Here is a 17,782-nt window from a genome sequence, read left to right as displayed (position 1 = left end):
AAAAATGACTAAATAGCTCCTTGACAAGCATTTTAATGCATAGGCACAAAAAGGTTCTCAAAACCTGGGAGAAAAAAAAGAGCTGGTGAAGCTTTTTGCTGTAATGACATTATCATCTTGGGAGTTTTTGTGCATTCTCAATTCTGTTAAAGCTAAAACTTCAATTATTTAGATTTTATATAACTTCTGTCAAGCGGTCTGATCAGATCCCCCTGCCCCTCGTAAACGAAGGAAAAGCATTAGGCTGCAATCCTATACATACACGGGAGTAAGCTCCATTGAGTTCAGTGGGATTTACGAGTAGACACGTATAGGATCACGCTGTTAGTCATGTACTGAGGGCACTCAGTTGGCTTTCAGTTTTGCCCATAAATGTCAGCATTTTCTGACGTTCTTCCTAAAATCTGAAAAATTGCCAGTAACTGTCAGCATTCCCCGAGTTTCAGATGGCGATAACCATGTTTAGTGTATACCTTATACTAAATATGGTGAATGTAGAGCAATATCTACACACACACACTATATACACACGCACGCACTATATATATATACACACACACACTATACACACACACACACACTATACACACACACTATACACACACACACTATACACACACACTATATATATATATATATATACACACACATATATACATACACACACTATACACACTCACTACGTTTAGTACAAGATGCATAAATATGCTAAAAGTCCCGTGCAGGGGGCACCCCAAGGCCGGTGGCCGGCCTCTGCTTCGACGGACGATGAAGCGATACATGCGCCTGTAAGTCAGAGGCCCTCCCAGAAGCGCCTGTCTTCTACCTCGCAGGCGTTTCTACGCGTCTCTTTCGCGCGCGGCTCGCGCCGCCATTCCGGCGATACCCTCTCCGAGACGACCGGCTGCTTCCGGGGGGCGGCGCTACTCCGGACAGTACGGAAGATGGCTGGGCGCTGATTCCTTCCGGAGGCGCCGCTATACCCGCTATTACGGGCGGCTCCCCTCCGGCGGGGTTGGGCCGCCTGTCCGCTTGCGAGATGGCGGCCGAGATCCACTCGCGGCCTCAGAGCAGCCGCCCGGTCCTGCTGAGCAAGATCGAGGGGCACCAGGACGCCGTCAGCGCCGCCCTCATCATCCCCAAGGAGGATGGCATCATCACCGCCAGCGAGGACAGGTGGGGGCACCGGGGGGGAGCAGCGAGACGCAGCGGGGCTGCCGGCGGAGGGACCCCTGACCCCTTTCCCTGGAGAGGAGAAGCAGCAGCGAAGGCGGGAGCAACCGGAGCTCCGGGGGGCGTTAGAGAAAGGGCCCCTTTCTCTCGCCCCCGCCGCCTCTCTTCCCAAAATTCTCAGGCAGGCGCGACCCAGCTCTGACCGTAAATGCGAATAAATCTGCAAGCCTTTAAGGTGCTACAAGACTCTGGGTTGGGGTTTTATTTGGGGGGAGGGGCTTGCTCTGCAACCCCCCCCCCTCAAAGGGATAAAGCAGGGAACGTGGGGCCCTCCAGACGTGGTCGAACTGCAACTCCCATCATCCCTTGCCGTGGGCAATGCTGGGTGGGACCGATGGGGGTTGCAGTCCAACCACGTCTGGAGGGCCCCACGTTCTCCACCCCTGGAATAAAGAGAAAAGTGAAAGAGGGGAGGGAGGAAGCAAGCGAACGAGCGACACGCCCCCTTGTTTATTTTCGACAGTCTGTCCCATAACACTGTGAAGGAGGGAAGCTGGCGGTGGCTGTTTTTTGTAAGGGCATCAATGCACAAAGAGCCACACGCTCCTGGATAGTGATACCCCGTTTTTCTTCCCCCTCCCCTCCAGGGGTAGCCACGTTAGGCTGTTACAGCAAGTCCCCCCCCTCCCCACACACACACACAGAAGTGACAGTGGGGGAAGTGTCTTGTGATACCTTAAAGACAGACAGTTTTATCTGGGCATAAGCTTTGGTAGACCACAAAGCTTGCTCTGTCAGATGCATGAGGTATTATTCTTAGCCAGCAGATGCATGTATGGATTCGCACATGGGGAAGTTGTAAACAATGGGGCCCCAGAAGCCATGAAATGCAAGGGGGCGGGCACAGTTTGTGACATCTTGATGCCTTCTTGTTCTGTAGAGTCCCCTTTCCCAAAGACATACACACACACACACACTTGCTGAAAAAAGGTTTTTCTTTTGTTCCTCATTCCCATTGACCATAGGGAGGGGAGTTGAGTCTTACCCAGTGTACATGTCTGAGCTAAGAATCCCTGTGGAGTATTAAAAAGGGGGTGGTTCCTCGTTTCTCAGGTATTCATTACAAAAAGCTCTCTCCAATCCCAGGCCTAACCAACCAGAAAGTCTTCCCTTCGCTGCCTTATAGAGTCCTGAGCTGAAATGAGCGAGGAGAGGTTCCACACCTGTGCTGGGACCTGACAGGTTTTCACCACCACCATCTCCACCTCTCTTCAGATGCTCAAGGGTGACACTGCTCAGTGAGGGGAAAGAACTCTGCATGTACATAAAGGTGCCATTTTCTTTGTTGGTGCCATTTTCTTTGTCTTCCAAGGGTGAGGTCTCCTCTTGACTCTGTGATGAAGTCTTGATGAGCCCAGGCTCAAGTTATTCCCAAAGAAAGCTGCTTTTTCTTGCCCACCAAAAATCATACTAGCTAGAGGTAGGTACAGAAAGAGAAGCACGGTCTCTCTCTCTCCCCCCCCCCCCCCGTATTGCCTGATGAGAAGAAGTGAGTATTGAGTGGACACACACTCTCCACTTGTTAGGATTGATTGGTGGTCCTATATGGGGATAGCAAAAGAAAGAGAAAGAATCTTTTTGCTCATCCTACGTGTGGAACAGACAGAAGACCTTCAGTTTAGGTAAGAAGGACATTTCCTCTTCTCCCCACCAGACCAAGCTCATGCTTACATGATCTTATCTGATGATAGATGCTGCATTACCTAGTCTGTGTTTCTGGGTTATCGAGGAGCAAAGTGTATAGGCTCTTCTTTCTCTCTGCCCCCCCCATAACTCACATCACCTGTGTGAAACATCCCTACCCTTTGTGCACGCGTGCGTGTGTGTGTGTGTGCGTGCGCGTGCGTGTGTGAGGGAGGGAGGTAGGGAGGGAGGGGCTAATACATGCAGAGACACCAGGCACACCACCTTGAAGGAGAAACAGCCCATTCCGTCCACTCCGCCTTGGATGCAGGCATAATAGCCTGATGTCCAGTCTCTTTCTATCTGTGGCTCTGGATAGATACTTTGATACTAAATGGATGGCATATATCCTTTTCATGGAGTGAACGCACCTTATTTTCTAAGGTATTTGGAGCTTGTTCCTCCTCCTGGAGAGTACTGATGAGCTTTCTTGGACACTAGTCACCTTGGCTGTCCTTTTTTATCTTGGGGTGTTGGTGGCTGGGTCTGGAGAAGTGAATAGAGAAGCCACAGAAGCTCCTGTTTGTATGGAAGTCCCTTTTTCCTGCTGCCCATCCTTCTCAAAGTTTAGGGGTAAACTACACATTACTTTAAAGATGTAGCTATGTCTTTCTCTCTCTCTTTTTTTAATGGTTGGGGGAATTCTGAGTTTTGTTGGGAGCCCTCTGTGGGAAGGAGAGGCTGTGATTTTACTATCCACCCCACCACCTCCTCTGGCTACAGGGCCTACATTTGCACCAGTGGAGCTCCCCCCCCCCCCAGCCCTATAGCCATGTGGGGAGTGGATTATAAGTAAAATAGGCGAGCAGCTACACTATGTCTTTAGCATGCAGTTTGACCCTTAAGAGTTCCCAGTATCCAGCAGAAAAGGCCTTTGACATTGGTTTAGGATGGAGACAATTGGCTGTTTAGAGCAATCAGTTTGTGGCCCATTACTCCCTGTGCAGAATGTTTTGGCCTGGCGTAGCCTGTGAGTTTACCCTACCAGTGCTTCTTTGACTTGTTCTTACATAGCATCAGTGATATGCATGGCCAAGTTCCAGATGCAAGGGGCTTAATATCCTTTGTATTATCAGCTTTGCTTTTGAATAGTAGATTACTCTAATAACATAATTTGCACACAGTCTTCCTCTTAGGTTCAATATTGTCAACTACTAAGCAGCACATAATATTGTCCTGCAAATGCCTTTGGACCAGAATATGTGTTTTTTTAAGTAGTTGGCATACAAGAGAGTGTGTAGAAAAACTGTCCCTTGAAACTGTGCTTAAATAATTGGATAATAATCCATTTCATCATACCAGAGGGTTAATAGTCGTTAGTTCTCAAGAGCCTTCAGGGATGACAGCATCTGTTGGATTGGATTATGTCCAAGACAAAAAAAGAATGTGTGTTTCCTCAAAGGGGTGAACTATTGTCTTGAACTGTGGCTCAGGGATTCGAGAACAGACATCTTTGATTCATAGTTTTTATTGCAAACAGTGCTTGAACTGCGGAGAAGGACAATTGCTCTTGCAACTCACATGGGTGTCTGTGCGCAACAGCTTGCTGCCTAGCATCAAGCAGTGTAACATTTCTTAAGTGGTTTTGCCAAACATGCCACTTCCTGTGTCAGCTGGGAGCTGGAATGGGCTAGTGGCTAAGTGTGAGCAATCAGCTGGCAAATCCTCAATTCAAATTTCACCTCAGGTACGAATCACTTGGGTGTCTATTCTCTATGGGGCTGTTTGGATGACACGACAGTCCATCGTGGGTTATTTAACCAACAGTGAGACTGCGGGGCATGTATGGCCACCATTTTGAATATGCAACCCCTACTTGGGGGTTGTTATGTCATGCAAGCCTGGCAAGTGTTAAACAACTGGCAAGGGTTAAACAACTTTCGCATAACTAATGGTCTGTTTTAGGGTTATGCGAGGGCTGTTTAACCCTCGCATAACTCACACTTGCTGGGTTCGCAGGACACAACAACCCTCGAGTAGAGGTTGGATATACAACCTGGCGGCTGCGGGCACCACTACTCTTCGTCGGTTAAATAACCCACGACGAGCCACATGTCGTCCAAACCTGGTCTATGTGTATCTGTCTGCAGCACAGGGAAACTGCAATTTTTGTTGTCAAATGTTTGGAACTTTTTTTAGAGCTGCTTTGGCTCATTGTGTTCTTGGGCTCATTGAACAAAAATGCATAAAGAACCATGTGTCAAATGATCTTGATTTCTCTTTAAAAGGTGTGATGAAGCAAGGTGGGGATGGATGACTGATTTTCTCTCTTTTCAGCAGACTTGTTAAAATATAGTGTGCGCTATTCAAGTGTGGAGAACTACTTGTCAAAATATTTTGCTGTGAGAACTGTTCATCTCCATTTGCTTCAGTTCTTCGCACCTAAAATCTCTCTCTGTGTGTGCTTCTTCCTGCTAAACACCTTGAGCCTTGAACTTTCCTCTCTCTTGCTGTATTCACCCTTGCTGGTCATGAGAATGGAAAATTATGGGCTTGCTAACTTAAAATAATTTTTCCAAATCAAATATGAAGGCTTGTTTACCAGCCCTGTGAGCTTCGTGGCTTAGTGGTGATTTAAACATATTTCCCATGTCCATACCCATAGATGCTGAACCATAGTAGATCTCTGGATTTATCTTTTGGTTGCACTGTTTGATAATACTGAAAAGATAGCAGTACCTGGTCTCTGGTCCACCCTTTGATTGAAAATCTCAAGAGGGTGCATTTGAGACCAGAAGCCACTCTTTGAATCTCTCTGGCTTCTGGGTGGAGATTTGGTTGAAATAGGCCTTTTTTGAACCAGCATGAGAAATAGTCAATTTATTTTTATTTATTACAGTTATACCCCACCTTTCTTCCATCATGGAACTCAAGGTGGCTACATGTGGTTCCCAGATGGTCTCTCCTCCAAGCACTGACCAGACCCAAATCTGCTTAGCTTCAGCAAGGCAGCCACCTCATGTGCCTTCAGAGTATACCCATTCAATCTGTTGAAAAGCTAGTTGTTTGACCGAGCCCATAAACAGATTGCTGGCTAATCATTTACAGTTTAGATCAGCCTTCCCCAACTTGGAAGCCCTCCAGATGTGTTGGGGTACAACTTCCAGCATCCCCCAGCTAGGAGTTGTAGTCCAATGCATCTGGAGGGCACCTGGTTGGGGAAGGCAGGCTTAGATCATGCAAGTAGTATATAGCTGTTATACTGTTGCTCATAAAAGCACGGGAATGTCACGGGAACAGTTTTCTAAGTTTCACCATAGGATAGAATTTCCCCTAAAGAATTACACAAGCTCTTCTCTTTTCCTAATATTCGCAGGACAATTAGAGTATGGCTGAAGAGAGACAGTGGCCAGTACTGGCCCAGCATTTACCACACCATGTCATGTAAGTAAGTACAGGTGCTGCTTTGCTGATGCCATCTGTTGAGTGTGATTCTAGCATGAATCTAGACAGAGATTCTCCCGCCTCCCCCCAACAGCAGGTTCCCAATATTTGTATGTCTAGAATAGACATCTGTACGGTCTTTGCACATTGATGGTCTGAATATCTTTTCTAAATCCTTGTACAGAAATTATGAGTGGAGCAGTTCCCCCTTGTGTATCCAGTAAGGCTATATATACATCAGACATGGGTAATCAGTGACCTTTCAGACAACTCCCATAATCCCTCACCATTAGCTATGCTGGCCAGGGCTGATGGGTGTTGTAAGCCAAAACATCAGGAGGGCCACACGTTGCCCACCCCTGCTGTACATGAAGCCTCTTCTGCTTGTGCTATGGAATGGTACCTTAACTTGAGCTGTGCATGCATCAACTCACTGCTGTGCTCTCTAGCGCTGAAAATAGGATATAGGAAGATATCCAGGCTGCACCAGCTTCTTGTGTTTTCATTGATAAGAGAGATCCAAGTTAATTGAAGGAAGGACAGTACAGTCATCTCTTATCCTGCCCACACTGCATGTTGATTCACAAATGTACTAATTTGGTATAAACACTTCCCTTATTTGTTTTCCTGAGGGGAGGACAAAGTTTATGGAGCTTTTAATGTGTATATGGATTTGGTACATGTTTTCACAGCACAAGCTTCATATGTACCATTGATGTTATACATCTGTGACAATGCTGACCTTGCACAAACCGAGTTGTTATGGAATCCCCTGCCTCCTTTTTTGTGTTTTATGGACATCAGGTGCACGCACACATTAACATCCCACTTTTCTTAGCCCAGGGGTGTAATCGTTTCCTGGTTGTTGTGGCTGTAAAGCAGCAATGTAAAAAATAATGCACTACTGCAATTGATGTAAGGCATGATTATTTTGTAACTGAGAATCTGTACCTGAATACAAGAAGTATGAGAAGAAGCAGGCCATAGATTCCCAGGGAGCTGCAGTAAGTAATTTGTGAGAGGGTGCAATGTTGCAATAAAGAAGTTAATAGAAACATTTCTTCTAGACACCTGCTTGCTGGCCCACTTCATATGCACATACCTACTGTACTGAATCCCATCAGTTTGTGTCAATCAGAATAAAAGCATTTATTTATTTCCCTTTTCCTTGATCCTTTCGTGGCACCAGTTAGTGAGTGCTCTTCTGACCCTTCTAAAGATCTTCCAGTTATGAGATATCTGGTGGTTCTTCAGTAGGCTTGTTTTAGGAGTCTGCATATAATCCATGAAACTGTCTTATGACAAGGCTGTATCTTCTGGGTTGTTCAGGGCAGACCATGAGATGGCAAAATGACCCTGACCTTCTATGGAAGAAATATAGTTTTGACACCCTAATAGAAACTGTATAGCCAGAGGAAGCTGACAAATACAAGAATGTCATTCATGATCTGAGAAGTTGAATAAGATGAAAAATTCCGCTTCTGAAGGGTTCGCTTGCTTAATTGAAGTGTTTTCTAATATAGCATGTCTTTCAAGTTAGTATCTAACTGAGCTAATACAATGACTTCTTTTGTTTTACCCTTTCTTATTTTTTGTCTTCATAAAATTCCTGCTCAAGTCCCCCCACAAAAGAGAGAGAGAGAGTTTACTGTTATATTTACCTCACCCAAGCTATTCCCAAGATAATTGAAACCAGAGTGTCATTTAGCAAGGGTCAGTTTAAAGTTAAGTCAAACCCAACAAAAGGTTTTGCTGTTAAATAGGGTTGCCAACGAAGGAGGAAAAAAGCTTGGCCTGCTCCTGTGCAATAGCCTCGTCTGCAGAGAATCGGCACTGCTGTTAAATGCATAGGGATGGAGTTGACTTAAAAAAAAGTTGACAAGCCTGAACTCTAAGGAGCCCAGTGGCAAGACACTGTGCCAGTTTGTATGATCACTGCAGCCCACTGTGGCTTATTTAAGCCACGGTGGGTTGCGGCATGTGCGGGTGTCCATTTTGACTATTCAACCCCTGGTGGGGGTTGCCATGGTTTGTTGTGTCATCAGAACCCAGGCAATAGGGATTGTTTGAGGGTTAATCAACCCTCGAATAAGCCTACAACAGACCATGGGTTATTTGAGGGTTGTTTAACCCTCAAACAACCCCTGCTGCCCAGGTTTGGACAACGCAACAAGCTGGGGGTTGAATAGGCAACCTGGTGCCCATAGGCATCACAGGTCATTGTGATTTAAATAAGCCATGGTGGGCTTTGGTGATCATGTGAACCAAGTCACTAACTCTGTGACTGAGTTAGCTCTGTCGCTGCAGCCCACCATGACTTATGGTGGGTTGTGGTGTATGCTGGCTGCCCTTCTGAATATTCTAACTGTGGTAGGTGGTTGCTGTGGCTTATCATGTCATGTGAACCCAGCAAAAGCAGATAGTGTGAGGATTAAATGACCCTTGCATAACCATGGGCTGTTTTAGGTTATGTGGGGGTTGTTGAACTCTCTGGGTTCTCACAGCATAATAAGCCATGGTGACGGCCCATCTCAGCTTGAATATTCAAAATGGCCACCGGCACATACCACAACCCACTGTAGCTTAAACAAGCCATGTTGGCCTGTGGTGATCATTCAAACCGGTGTGTTCTCAGAGTTGTGTCTGGTTTTGCTTGGGAGGTGCATGGGTAAATAAGGACCTTGCTGCCAAACAATGTCCATTCTTGCTACTGCTTTGTTTTTTAAGGTGTTAAATTTAGAATAATTCTGTGGAATACTTATTTTGAAAAACGGTATTTCTTTGGGCAGCTCCGTGTTCAACTATGGCTTATCATCACGACAGCAGACGAATATTTGTAGGCCAAGATAATGGAGCCATTATGGTGAGCATCTCGTTTCCACTGAATATCTTTCTTAACTGTGACGAAATATCTGTGCTGGTCTTGCATGCGTGCATCTGGTTTCCGTTATTCCTAAGATTTCCTTTCAAATTTGTAAAAAACAACAACATTGGGAACAGTTGCTCATGAGGTTACTGCTTCTGGGACTCATGAAGTGCCAGATTATAGAGCATCCTCTTTCACAGTGATAGGTCTTGATATAAATCAATTATTTTGCATAAGAGTAGCAGGCAGAATCAGTAAGTTTAAGTCTGATTTACATGGCCTCCAATTGGGCTTGTTTTCAATCAGCCTAATCTGTGAAGTGAACCAGTGGTGTCAAGCCTGGAGAAAAACCAGGAATGAGGCTAGGCTGAGAATCCTACTCTGACATCTAATTCTGCACATGGAGGGAAATTGAGTGGGATGGCAGATGATGATGATGATTTACAATTCTATACCACCGCACAGCCGAAGTTCTTTGGGCGGTTTACAAAGGTTAAAAACATTAAAAATACAATATGCAAAATTGTAAAAACATAGAAAACAGTATACACAGAGACAACATATATCTAAAAACAATCAGCCAAACCATAAAACAAATTCAGGATCAATTAAAACTCATCACATGCCAAATGCCTGGGAAATGAGAAAAGTCTTGACCTGGCGACGAAAAGATAACAATGTTGGTGCCAGGAGGGTCTCATTGGGGAGATCATTCCAAAACTGAGGGGCCACCACTGAAAAGGCCCTCTCCCTTGTTGCTGTCTTTGGAGCCTCCCTTGGAGCAGGCACCCAGAGGAGGACCTTAGATGTTGAGCCGGGAAAGGTGCTTAGTCAGGTATTGTGGTCCCAAGCTGTGTAAGGCTTTATAGGTTAAAACCAGCACTTTGAATCAGGATTGGAGATCATTGAGACATGTGAGCCCCCACCTGCAGTTTGAGATTGTGCAGCCAGACACAGGTTTACCACCACCTTATCTGTTTGTGAGAATTAGGGTATATTAGGGAAAACAGAAGAGTAATGGGTAGGTGGCAATTTGGGCCTTGTGGTGGATCTGCTGGGACAACTATGCACATTCAGTCCAGGCTAATGGAAAACATTGGCCTTGACTGACTTCTGAGATATATAAAACTCACCATTAATTATGGGCAGCCTGTTAGGATGGGCTCATCTTTTTTGACTAGTTTTAAAAGCTGTCTGTACCAAGCCTACACTGCAGGCTTTGGGAACCCAGCGCTTGTGAGTGTAGCCTTCAAAATTGTTTTCAACAAAAAATGAACGAGTCCATGTATTGAGGTTGCTGATTGTTAAATGCAATCAATCCATAATAAGACTGTTGGAGAATACCTGCAATGTGTTTGTTGCTTGCAGTTTGGCATCTGCCTTGTTGATGAAAATCAATACACAAACTTGGTGTTTCATATAGTTACAGTGTATATATTGTCTGTACTTCAACAATTGTTTTTGGCTAAGTGGCCTTTGGGGTGGGGGATCCCTTATTCCTTGATTTCCAATATATGGTATACAATAGCCATCCCATCTCTGTATTGATGTATTGGATGTACTGATCCCTCTTTGGGATCAATAAATGATAACCTCTGGTTCTGATTACTAGTATTTTGGTGAAACTGCTTTCAAACCTTATATCCATTTCTCTGTTCTTGCTTCAGGGTTATGGGATGCACTTTGATGTCTTCTTGTCTGTCTCTGTCTTAGGTTGTTGCTTTTTTAATACTCCCAACAGGTTTTGGAGATTAGTCTTCTTGAGGATGAGAAATGCCAAAGCAATTTTAGGGAGGGGAGAATGAAAGTGGTAACTTGCATCAGGGCCCAACAGCAAATGGTTTAGGAGCAACAGAATCTGTTCAGTCTGTACATCTGCTTGACTGCTGGGAACACAGGGCTCTCTGCATTTCCTTGAGAATCCTTCTGAGTTCCCAGTTGCAATTGACCTACATGTTTAGAAATGCCTATGAAGGGACTTACAGCATCAGAATACAGGTGGGAGAATTGTATTCTCAAGTTCTCTCGAGTCAGAAATGTCCTGCCAGTGGAAAGCTAACATGTCAAGAGGGGAAAATGTTCCAACCTGATCTTCCATAAGAGGTGTTGGTTTTCTCTGTGTGGAGGTGTGCTTTTTTAATGTGGGGGAGCATTCTAATGAGTGTTTCTCCCTCTTACATCACAATATCATACACTCCCAGGGGATTGTGTCACATGCAATATGTGTAGATGGACAGCATTTGCTTGCGAGCAGAGGTATGTCTGGTGTGGATTTCTCTGCATTTGTGGGTGGTGGCAGAGCAGTAGGTTATTTGAGTTACCAGAGACTCTCTTCTTTGAAATAGAAAAATACAGCAGTGGTCAATATTTGCATGGACCTACATCCCTTATTTATCCTCTCACAGGAAGTGTCCCCATCCCTGGTTATCAAACATACATACCAGAGATTCCTTTTTCCTTAACAAAAGATCCAAACCCTCAAACTTTAGATGCAAATAGACAGGCTTTGCAAATCATTCCATAGAGCGGCAATATTACTTGCATTTTCTATATGAGGGATATTGTTATGTTCTTGGTAAATGAAGGTACTTTTCTGGTACCATCACAGCCTGCCAGGTTCTGAGAGAAGATTGTGCCTCTTCCTTTGAATAACCATTTGGTTGCTTGGTTTCAGGAGTTTCATATGTCAGAAGACTTTAATAAGATGAACTTTGTCAAGACTTACCCAGGTAATGAAATAGTGAAGTGTCCATTCCTTCACAGGTGAGAAATTTTAAGATAGCAACTTGGGATGCAGAATCAGTCTTAACTTACATCAAATATTCACATAAATTATTGTTCCTATTAGGATACATGGTAAGCTGATGATGTGATTGCAGATTGTTATCTATAACTTTAGAATAATAAAAAAGAAATGTGTAAATCGTATATTAATGGTGGGTAACCACTGATGATGAATATGAACTTGAGCATGCTCCGGGAGAGAGCGGAGGACAGGAAGGCCTGGCGTGCTATGGTCCATGGGGTCACGAAGAGTCAGACACGACTTAACGACTGAACAACAACAACAACCATTGATGCTCAGGTCTTGGGGCCAAAACATAATCTGCAGACTGATAGAATCCTGAGCATTTCTGTATTTTAAATCTTTAACCTACATACTGTAAAGTGACCTAGTTATCAGTGACCTGGTTTGCACAAACACCGTGGCTGGCACATGCCGGATGTGATTTGAAAAATCATCACCAAAGCGGGGCTTGTTGTGTCATCTGAACTCAAGGGGCATGGCTTTTTGGAGGGTTAAACAACCCTCAAATAATCCATGGACTATTGTTGGGTTATGTGAGTGCTGTTGAACCCTCCAACAAACCATGCCACCTGGGTTCAGATGACATGATGAGGTGCACCCGGGTAGTGATCATTCAAATGGCACCAGGCACGTGCCGTGGCTTAAACAAGGCACCGTGGCTTGTTTAAGCTGCAGTTATTATGTGAACCGGCCCTCTGTTGCATGTATGTACTGGGGTTTAGCCTAAACATCTTTCTCTTATTGTCTTCTACTTTCTTTCCCACCTCCATCTTACCTACCTACTTTAATTCTAGTCATGAAACAGACACTTCATCAGCATCTAACATTACTTTTGAAAATAATGAATTGTTTCATCCTCATGGATGGAACTGTTCTTTGCAGTTAAGCTAAAGTAGTTCACCAACAACAAAAATACTTTAATGTATGTAGTCTGAACTACTTTTCTGAAAGAAGCTCTAATTGCCATTCAACTACATGAAATTTAATTTAACTACTGCTCATCACTAATCTTCCTTGCATTTATGATGGGTTCTGAGACAGCTAGTAGATGGGCTTGATCTACCATTCATGAGATAATTATTCTTCTCTGTGTGGACTGTTCTGGGCTCAACCATTTGCCACAGAAATCTGATGTGGAGTGCTCTGGCCACATGTGATATCAAGGCTCCTGGCTTTGTTTGAGCTCCCTGCTTCTCTCTTCAGCTTGACATCTTTAGACTCAGTTGCAACTTTACCAGTGGTCATGGGAGACAAAGAGGCAGGAAGAATGTCTGCCCAGGACTGAGTGGGAAAAGCATGTGGATATAGAACAGGCTACATTTTGGGAGCATACATATATGATTGGGAAGGGGGAGCAGTATCTGCAGCAATGGTTGCTCCATTCAAAAGCAACCTTTTTATTACAAGGCTATCCCCCTATCAGCAGATACATCTTATGACTTATGCTTCTACTACACAAGAGAAAGTTGGCTGTGAGAGAGAGACCTTGTGTTAAAATGACAACAGAAGAGCCTTTATGCCAATGCGAATGAGTATTTTCCATTCCAAAGGAATGCTCTTTAAACTAATTTTATTGTAGTTCCCCACCCCATGATCTCCTTCCCCATTCTTCCTGCTTTAATTTCACAGTTTGATCTAATTACACATATGTAGGTGCTTTGTTCTTCATATGAGCTTCTGTTTTGCCTTAATGGAGAACAGCCTTCTTATTTCTGTATGAAGGAACTAACTGCAAGAAGCCTTTAAATGAATGGACTTATGGCAAATCCAAAACATTAAATACACCTTGTTGTTGGAACAATCATAGTAAAGGCTATCCTTTTGACTGTTCTTGAGAGATGGAAGTTATTTTTTAGGAATGCTAGAGTTCAACTACATGTACTTCAGAACAAAGGTTATTTTCAATGTTGTTGGCTCTTGAGCATTGCCACTCTCCCATGCAGCCAGTTACACCTCAGGAGGTACAAGGTACACAGAGTAAATGCTCGCCCAAGCATGAATTATTTTTCTCTGTCTTTTATTGTTACCATGGACTATGTTATGTTAATCTGGATGCAGTCACTGGTATTATATCTGTCAGCATTTCTTTTCTCCCCAAAATATCCTGGGGAGCCACAGGATCTTCTGTAAAGGCAGATGGACCTTGCATTCCCCCCACCCCTATGGCATATGCCCTAGTTCAGAGATTCTCTCAAACTATTGTCAGTATGTTGGCAACTCACTGACTACCTGTCTAGTGTGTATATAGTCAGATTTCTCTTAAAACCAGACACCATCTAAAGCCAGGTCAGCCCTGCACTCTTTATTTGGGTAATACAGAATTCTATTTCTTAAGTAACACTCTCTCAGACAAGATTTGTGTTTTTTCTTTTACTACAAAGTATTAGCATAACAGTACTACATATAAGAGCTGATGCATGCATAAATTCAAACACATGAAACATCCAACTTCATCCTAAACAAGGCTTCTAAGCAGAGTCAAGTACATTTGCTAGTTCTCAGTGATAATATCAAGCTTACAGGGTTGATTCTACAGGCAACAAGTGAGGTGTAGCTGATCCAAAAGGATAGCTCCCACTGTTGCATGTTCCGAGTCTCCTTCATATACCTTTTGAATGCTATAACATAAGTTCAAATTATTTTTACTACAAATTATATTCTCTAAGAATTCCAAAGATAACATCCTACTTTAAATCTTTATGTGTCTAAATAAGATTATAGAATTTTAAAGCTTCTTATCGAGATTAATGCGCGTAACAACATGCTTATACAAACATTTTAGCTTTCTTTAACATGTTACAGGTATGCTTTTGACACAAACGTATTTCATTGTTATCATCCTGTCTTGTAAGCCTCTTATACATATTTCATTATTTGTATGATCTGGAATGAAACTTTTCAGTAACTTATCTGATGGCCTATCTAGCCTCATTGTATAGCTACTTGTTTTATGGTACCCTCTTTAATCCTGCTAAGTGAAAGTCATAACCCTAAATTTAACATTGGTGCCTCCTTATCTGGATTCCTTTTTAATCAGTAAGAGGTGCCAATGAACTATTTCTAACAGCCTGGTGCTACTGTCTCTCATCTGGCAAACCTCAGAGATGAGACACCTTTATTATTCTTGAGTCAGAAGGCTATATTGGATTGTATTAGGCACTGGGATCTCATTTTTAATTCCGGAATTCTCTTGAAGGCATTTGATTATAGAATTTCCTAACTGAGCAGCAGGGGTAAGATGATGCAAATATGAAAGATTTGCCTGATCTGCCATACCCCCTCCCCAGCTGCTATCGTATAAGATGGAAACAAGGTCTAAAGTTATGGAAGTGGCAAATCACCTGTTCAGTAACAAATCATGCGGATCACTGCCTACTTCTAAAGACATGTGAACATCCATTATTCCAGTCCAGATGTATAGCTATTCAAGTCTAAGTGTTAGTATTCTGTCTCTACAGCTCACCAGAACAGGGTGTCTGCAGTCATCTTTTGCTTCGAAGCAGAATGGGTTATCAGCACTGGCCATGATAAATGTGTCAGCTGGATGTGTACCAGAAGTGGAAATATGCTCGGAAGACACTATTTCACCTCCTGGGCTTCTTGCCTACAGTATCCTTCAAAGCTGTTGTATCCCAGGAGATGTGGGGGTTCCTTGAGTTTTATTTAAAGCACACATAAAGCTTAATTGATGTTTAAGCTTCACATTTTCATCTTCACATCTTAAAGCCATGAGATTGATAGAGTTCAGTGTGACAGTATCTGTTATTAGACTTCATTATCATTACAGTTTGTTTTTTAATCTGCTATAATGAGTACTTCCTAAAATTGTTGAATAGTGTTGCCATATGCAATCTCTGCCAATTCAAGCATCTTAAACTATAGTGTGATCTTCACTCAGTGTTACCATGGTAGTTGTGCACAGAAAGATGTTCTCTGGATATCATAAAGACAAGAATGAAAAAAGCAGGGTTAGTCAGAGACTCCTCCCTGTCATTGACTGGGAGTTCTTTATTATTTTGCATCCATTTTATTGTATTAGCTGAGTGGATAAGCAGGGAATGGCTGCCACTCCTTTTTACCCAGTTATCTTTCTTCTTCCTCTCCTTTTATCCCATCCCCTAAACTTGTTGTTGAAGAGAACTCAAGTTAACATTGAGAGGGCCCATTTTGGTAGGGGATTATAATGGACAATTCTGCTGTATTATGTTTGTAGAACAATGATTTATCTAGGCAGAGTTTTTTTTTCTGTTGAGGACCGCATTCCTTGAGGATAATATGTTGGGGACTGCATGCTGGCAGTAGTTATTCAAGGAGTAATTTCGTTATAGTCTGTCTCCTTCCTCCCCAGTTCTGTCTCTTTCTTTCCTCTCTCCCCACTTCTTTCTGGTACCCTCACCTGCTGCTTTTTCAGTATACCCTTTGGGCTTCTTTTTTAAAATCACTCTGGGCTCACCATTTACATTCAGGGCCAGAAATATTGGAACAAAGATAACTGTTTTGGCAGTTGGCCTCTGTATACCACCACATTGAAGTTGAAAGGAGACACACCCAGATGGGAGCGAAGTCAGGACTTTCAGCTGTAATTCAAGGGGTTTGACAAAAGTGGGGCTCTAACCATTCAAGAAGTACAGCCAGTGGCATACACACGCACCCGTTGTTGGAACCCCATGACCAATCAAGCAGATAAAAGGCCTGGAGGTGGTTCTGAGTGTTACATTTGCATTTGGTAGCTGTTCACTGGAACACCCAACATGAGGTCCAAAGAGTGAAGGAGGCCATCATTAGGTTGAGGAAACAACATAAACCCATCAGAGAGATAGCAAAAACATTGGGAGTGGCCAACACAACAGTTTGGAACATCCTGAAAAAGAAGGAATTAAGTGGCAAGCTCAGCAACAGCAAAAGGCCTGGAAGACCACAGAAGACAACTAAAGCGGATGACCAGAGAATTCTGCTCAGGGTGAAGAGGAACCCTTTCACAACATCTCGCCAGGTCAAGAACGCTCTTGAGGAGGTGGGCATATCATTGTCAACATCTACAGTCAAGAGATGGCTTTATGAATGTAAATACAGAGGCTTCACAACAAGATGCAAACCACTGGTAACACTCAAGAACAGACAGGCCAGATTAGCCTTTGCCAGCAAACACCTAAAAAAACCTGCCCAGTTCTGGAATAAGATTCTTTGGACTGATGAAATCAAGGTTAACTTGTACCAGAATGATGGGAAGAGAAAAGTATGGAGAAGGAAAGGACTAGCTCATGATCCAAAGCATAACCACATCATCTGTCAAACATGGTGGAGGCAGTGTTATGGCATGGGCATGTCTGGCTGCCAATGGAACAGGGTCACTGGTGTTTATTGGTGACCTGACTGCTGATAAAAGCAGCAGGATGAATTCTGAAGTGTATAGGGCTATACTTTCTGCTCAGATTCAGTCGAACGCTGCCAAACTGATAGGACACTGCTTCATATTTCAGATGGATAATGACCCAAAACATACAGCAAAAGCTACCCCAGAGTTTCTCCAGGCAAAGAAGTGGGATGTTCTTCAATGGCCAAGTCAGTCATCTGATCTCAACCCAATAGAGCATGCTTTTCACTTACTGAAGACAAGACTGAAGGCAGAAAGACCCACAAACAAGCAGCAGCTGAAGGCAGCTGCAGTGAAGGCCTGGCAAAGCATCTCGAGGGAGGAAACTCAGCATTTGGTCATGTCCATGGGTTCCAGTCTTCAGGCAGTCATTGACTACAAAGGATTTTCATCCAGGTATTAAAAGCAATCCTTAAGTTTGAAATGATGTTGG

General features: G+C 43.5%; 1 protein-coding gene across 4 annotated transcripts in view; it reads left to right on the top strand.

The window, feature by feature from the left end:
- The first annotated feature begins 1,011 nt into the window (after positions 1-1,011).
- Positions 1,012-17,782, top strand: part of WDFY1 (WD repeat and FYVE domain containing 1) — a 42,003-nt gene continuing 25,232 nt past the window's right edge. The window contains exons 1-6 of one of the 4 annotated variants that reach the window (XM_084847120.1): positions 1,012-1,176; positions 2,320-2,503; positions 6,233-6,300; positions 9,090-9,163; positions 11,841-11,895; positions 15,434-15,584. In XM_084847120.1, the coding sequence (XP_084703246.1) occupies positions 6,294-6,300; positions 9,090-9,163; positions 11,841-11,895; positions 15,434-15,584 (287 nt within the window). In that variant the 5' untranslated portion in view covers positions 1,012-1,176; positions 2,320-2,503; positions 6,233-6,293. Of the gene's footprint in view, positions 1,177-2,319; positions 2,504-2,638; positions 2,654-2,678; positions 2,856-6,232; positions 6,301-9,089; positions 9,164-11,840; positions 11,896-15,433; positions 15,585-17,782 lie in introns of those variants that run through there. The other 3 variants (XM_084847119.1, XM_084847116.1, XM_084847117.1) reach the window with 3 other exon arrangements.

This window comes from Heloderma suspectum, chromosome 3 (genome assembly GCF_057233095.1).
Source record: "Heloderma suspectum isolate Gila_16-S chromosome 3, 16-S_ref, whole genome shotgun sequence".
Classification (NCBI taxonomy): domain Eukaryota; kingdom Metazoa; phylum Chordata; class Lepidosauria; order Squamata; family Helodermatidae; genus Heloderma; species Heloderma suspectum.
The sequence above is the reverse complement of the archived record's forward strand: the minus strand, read 5'-3'. Positions and strand labels throughout refer to the sequence as shown.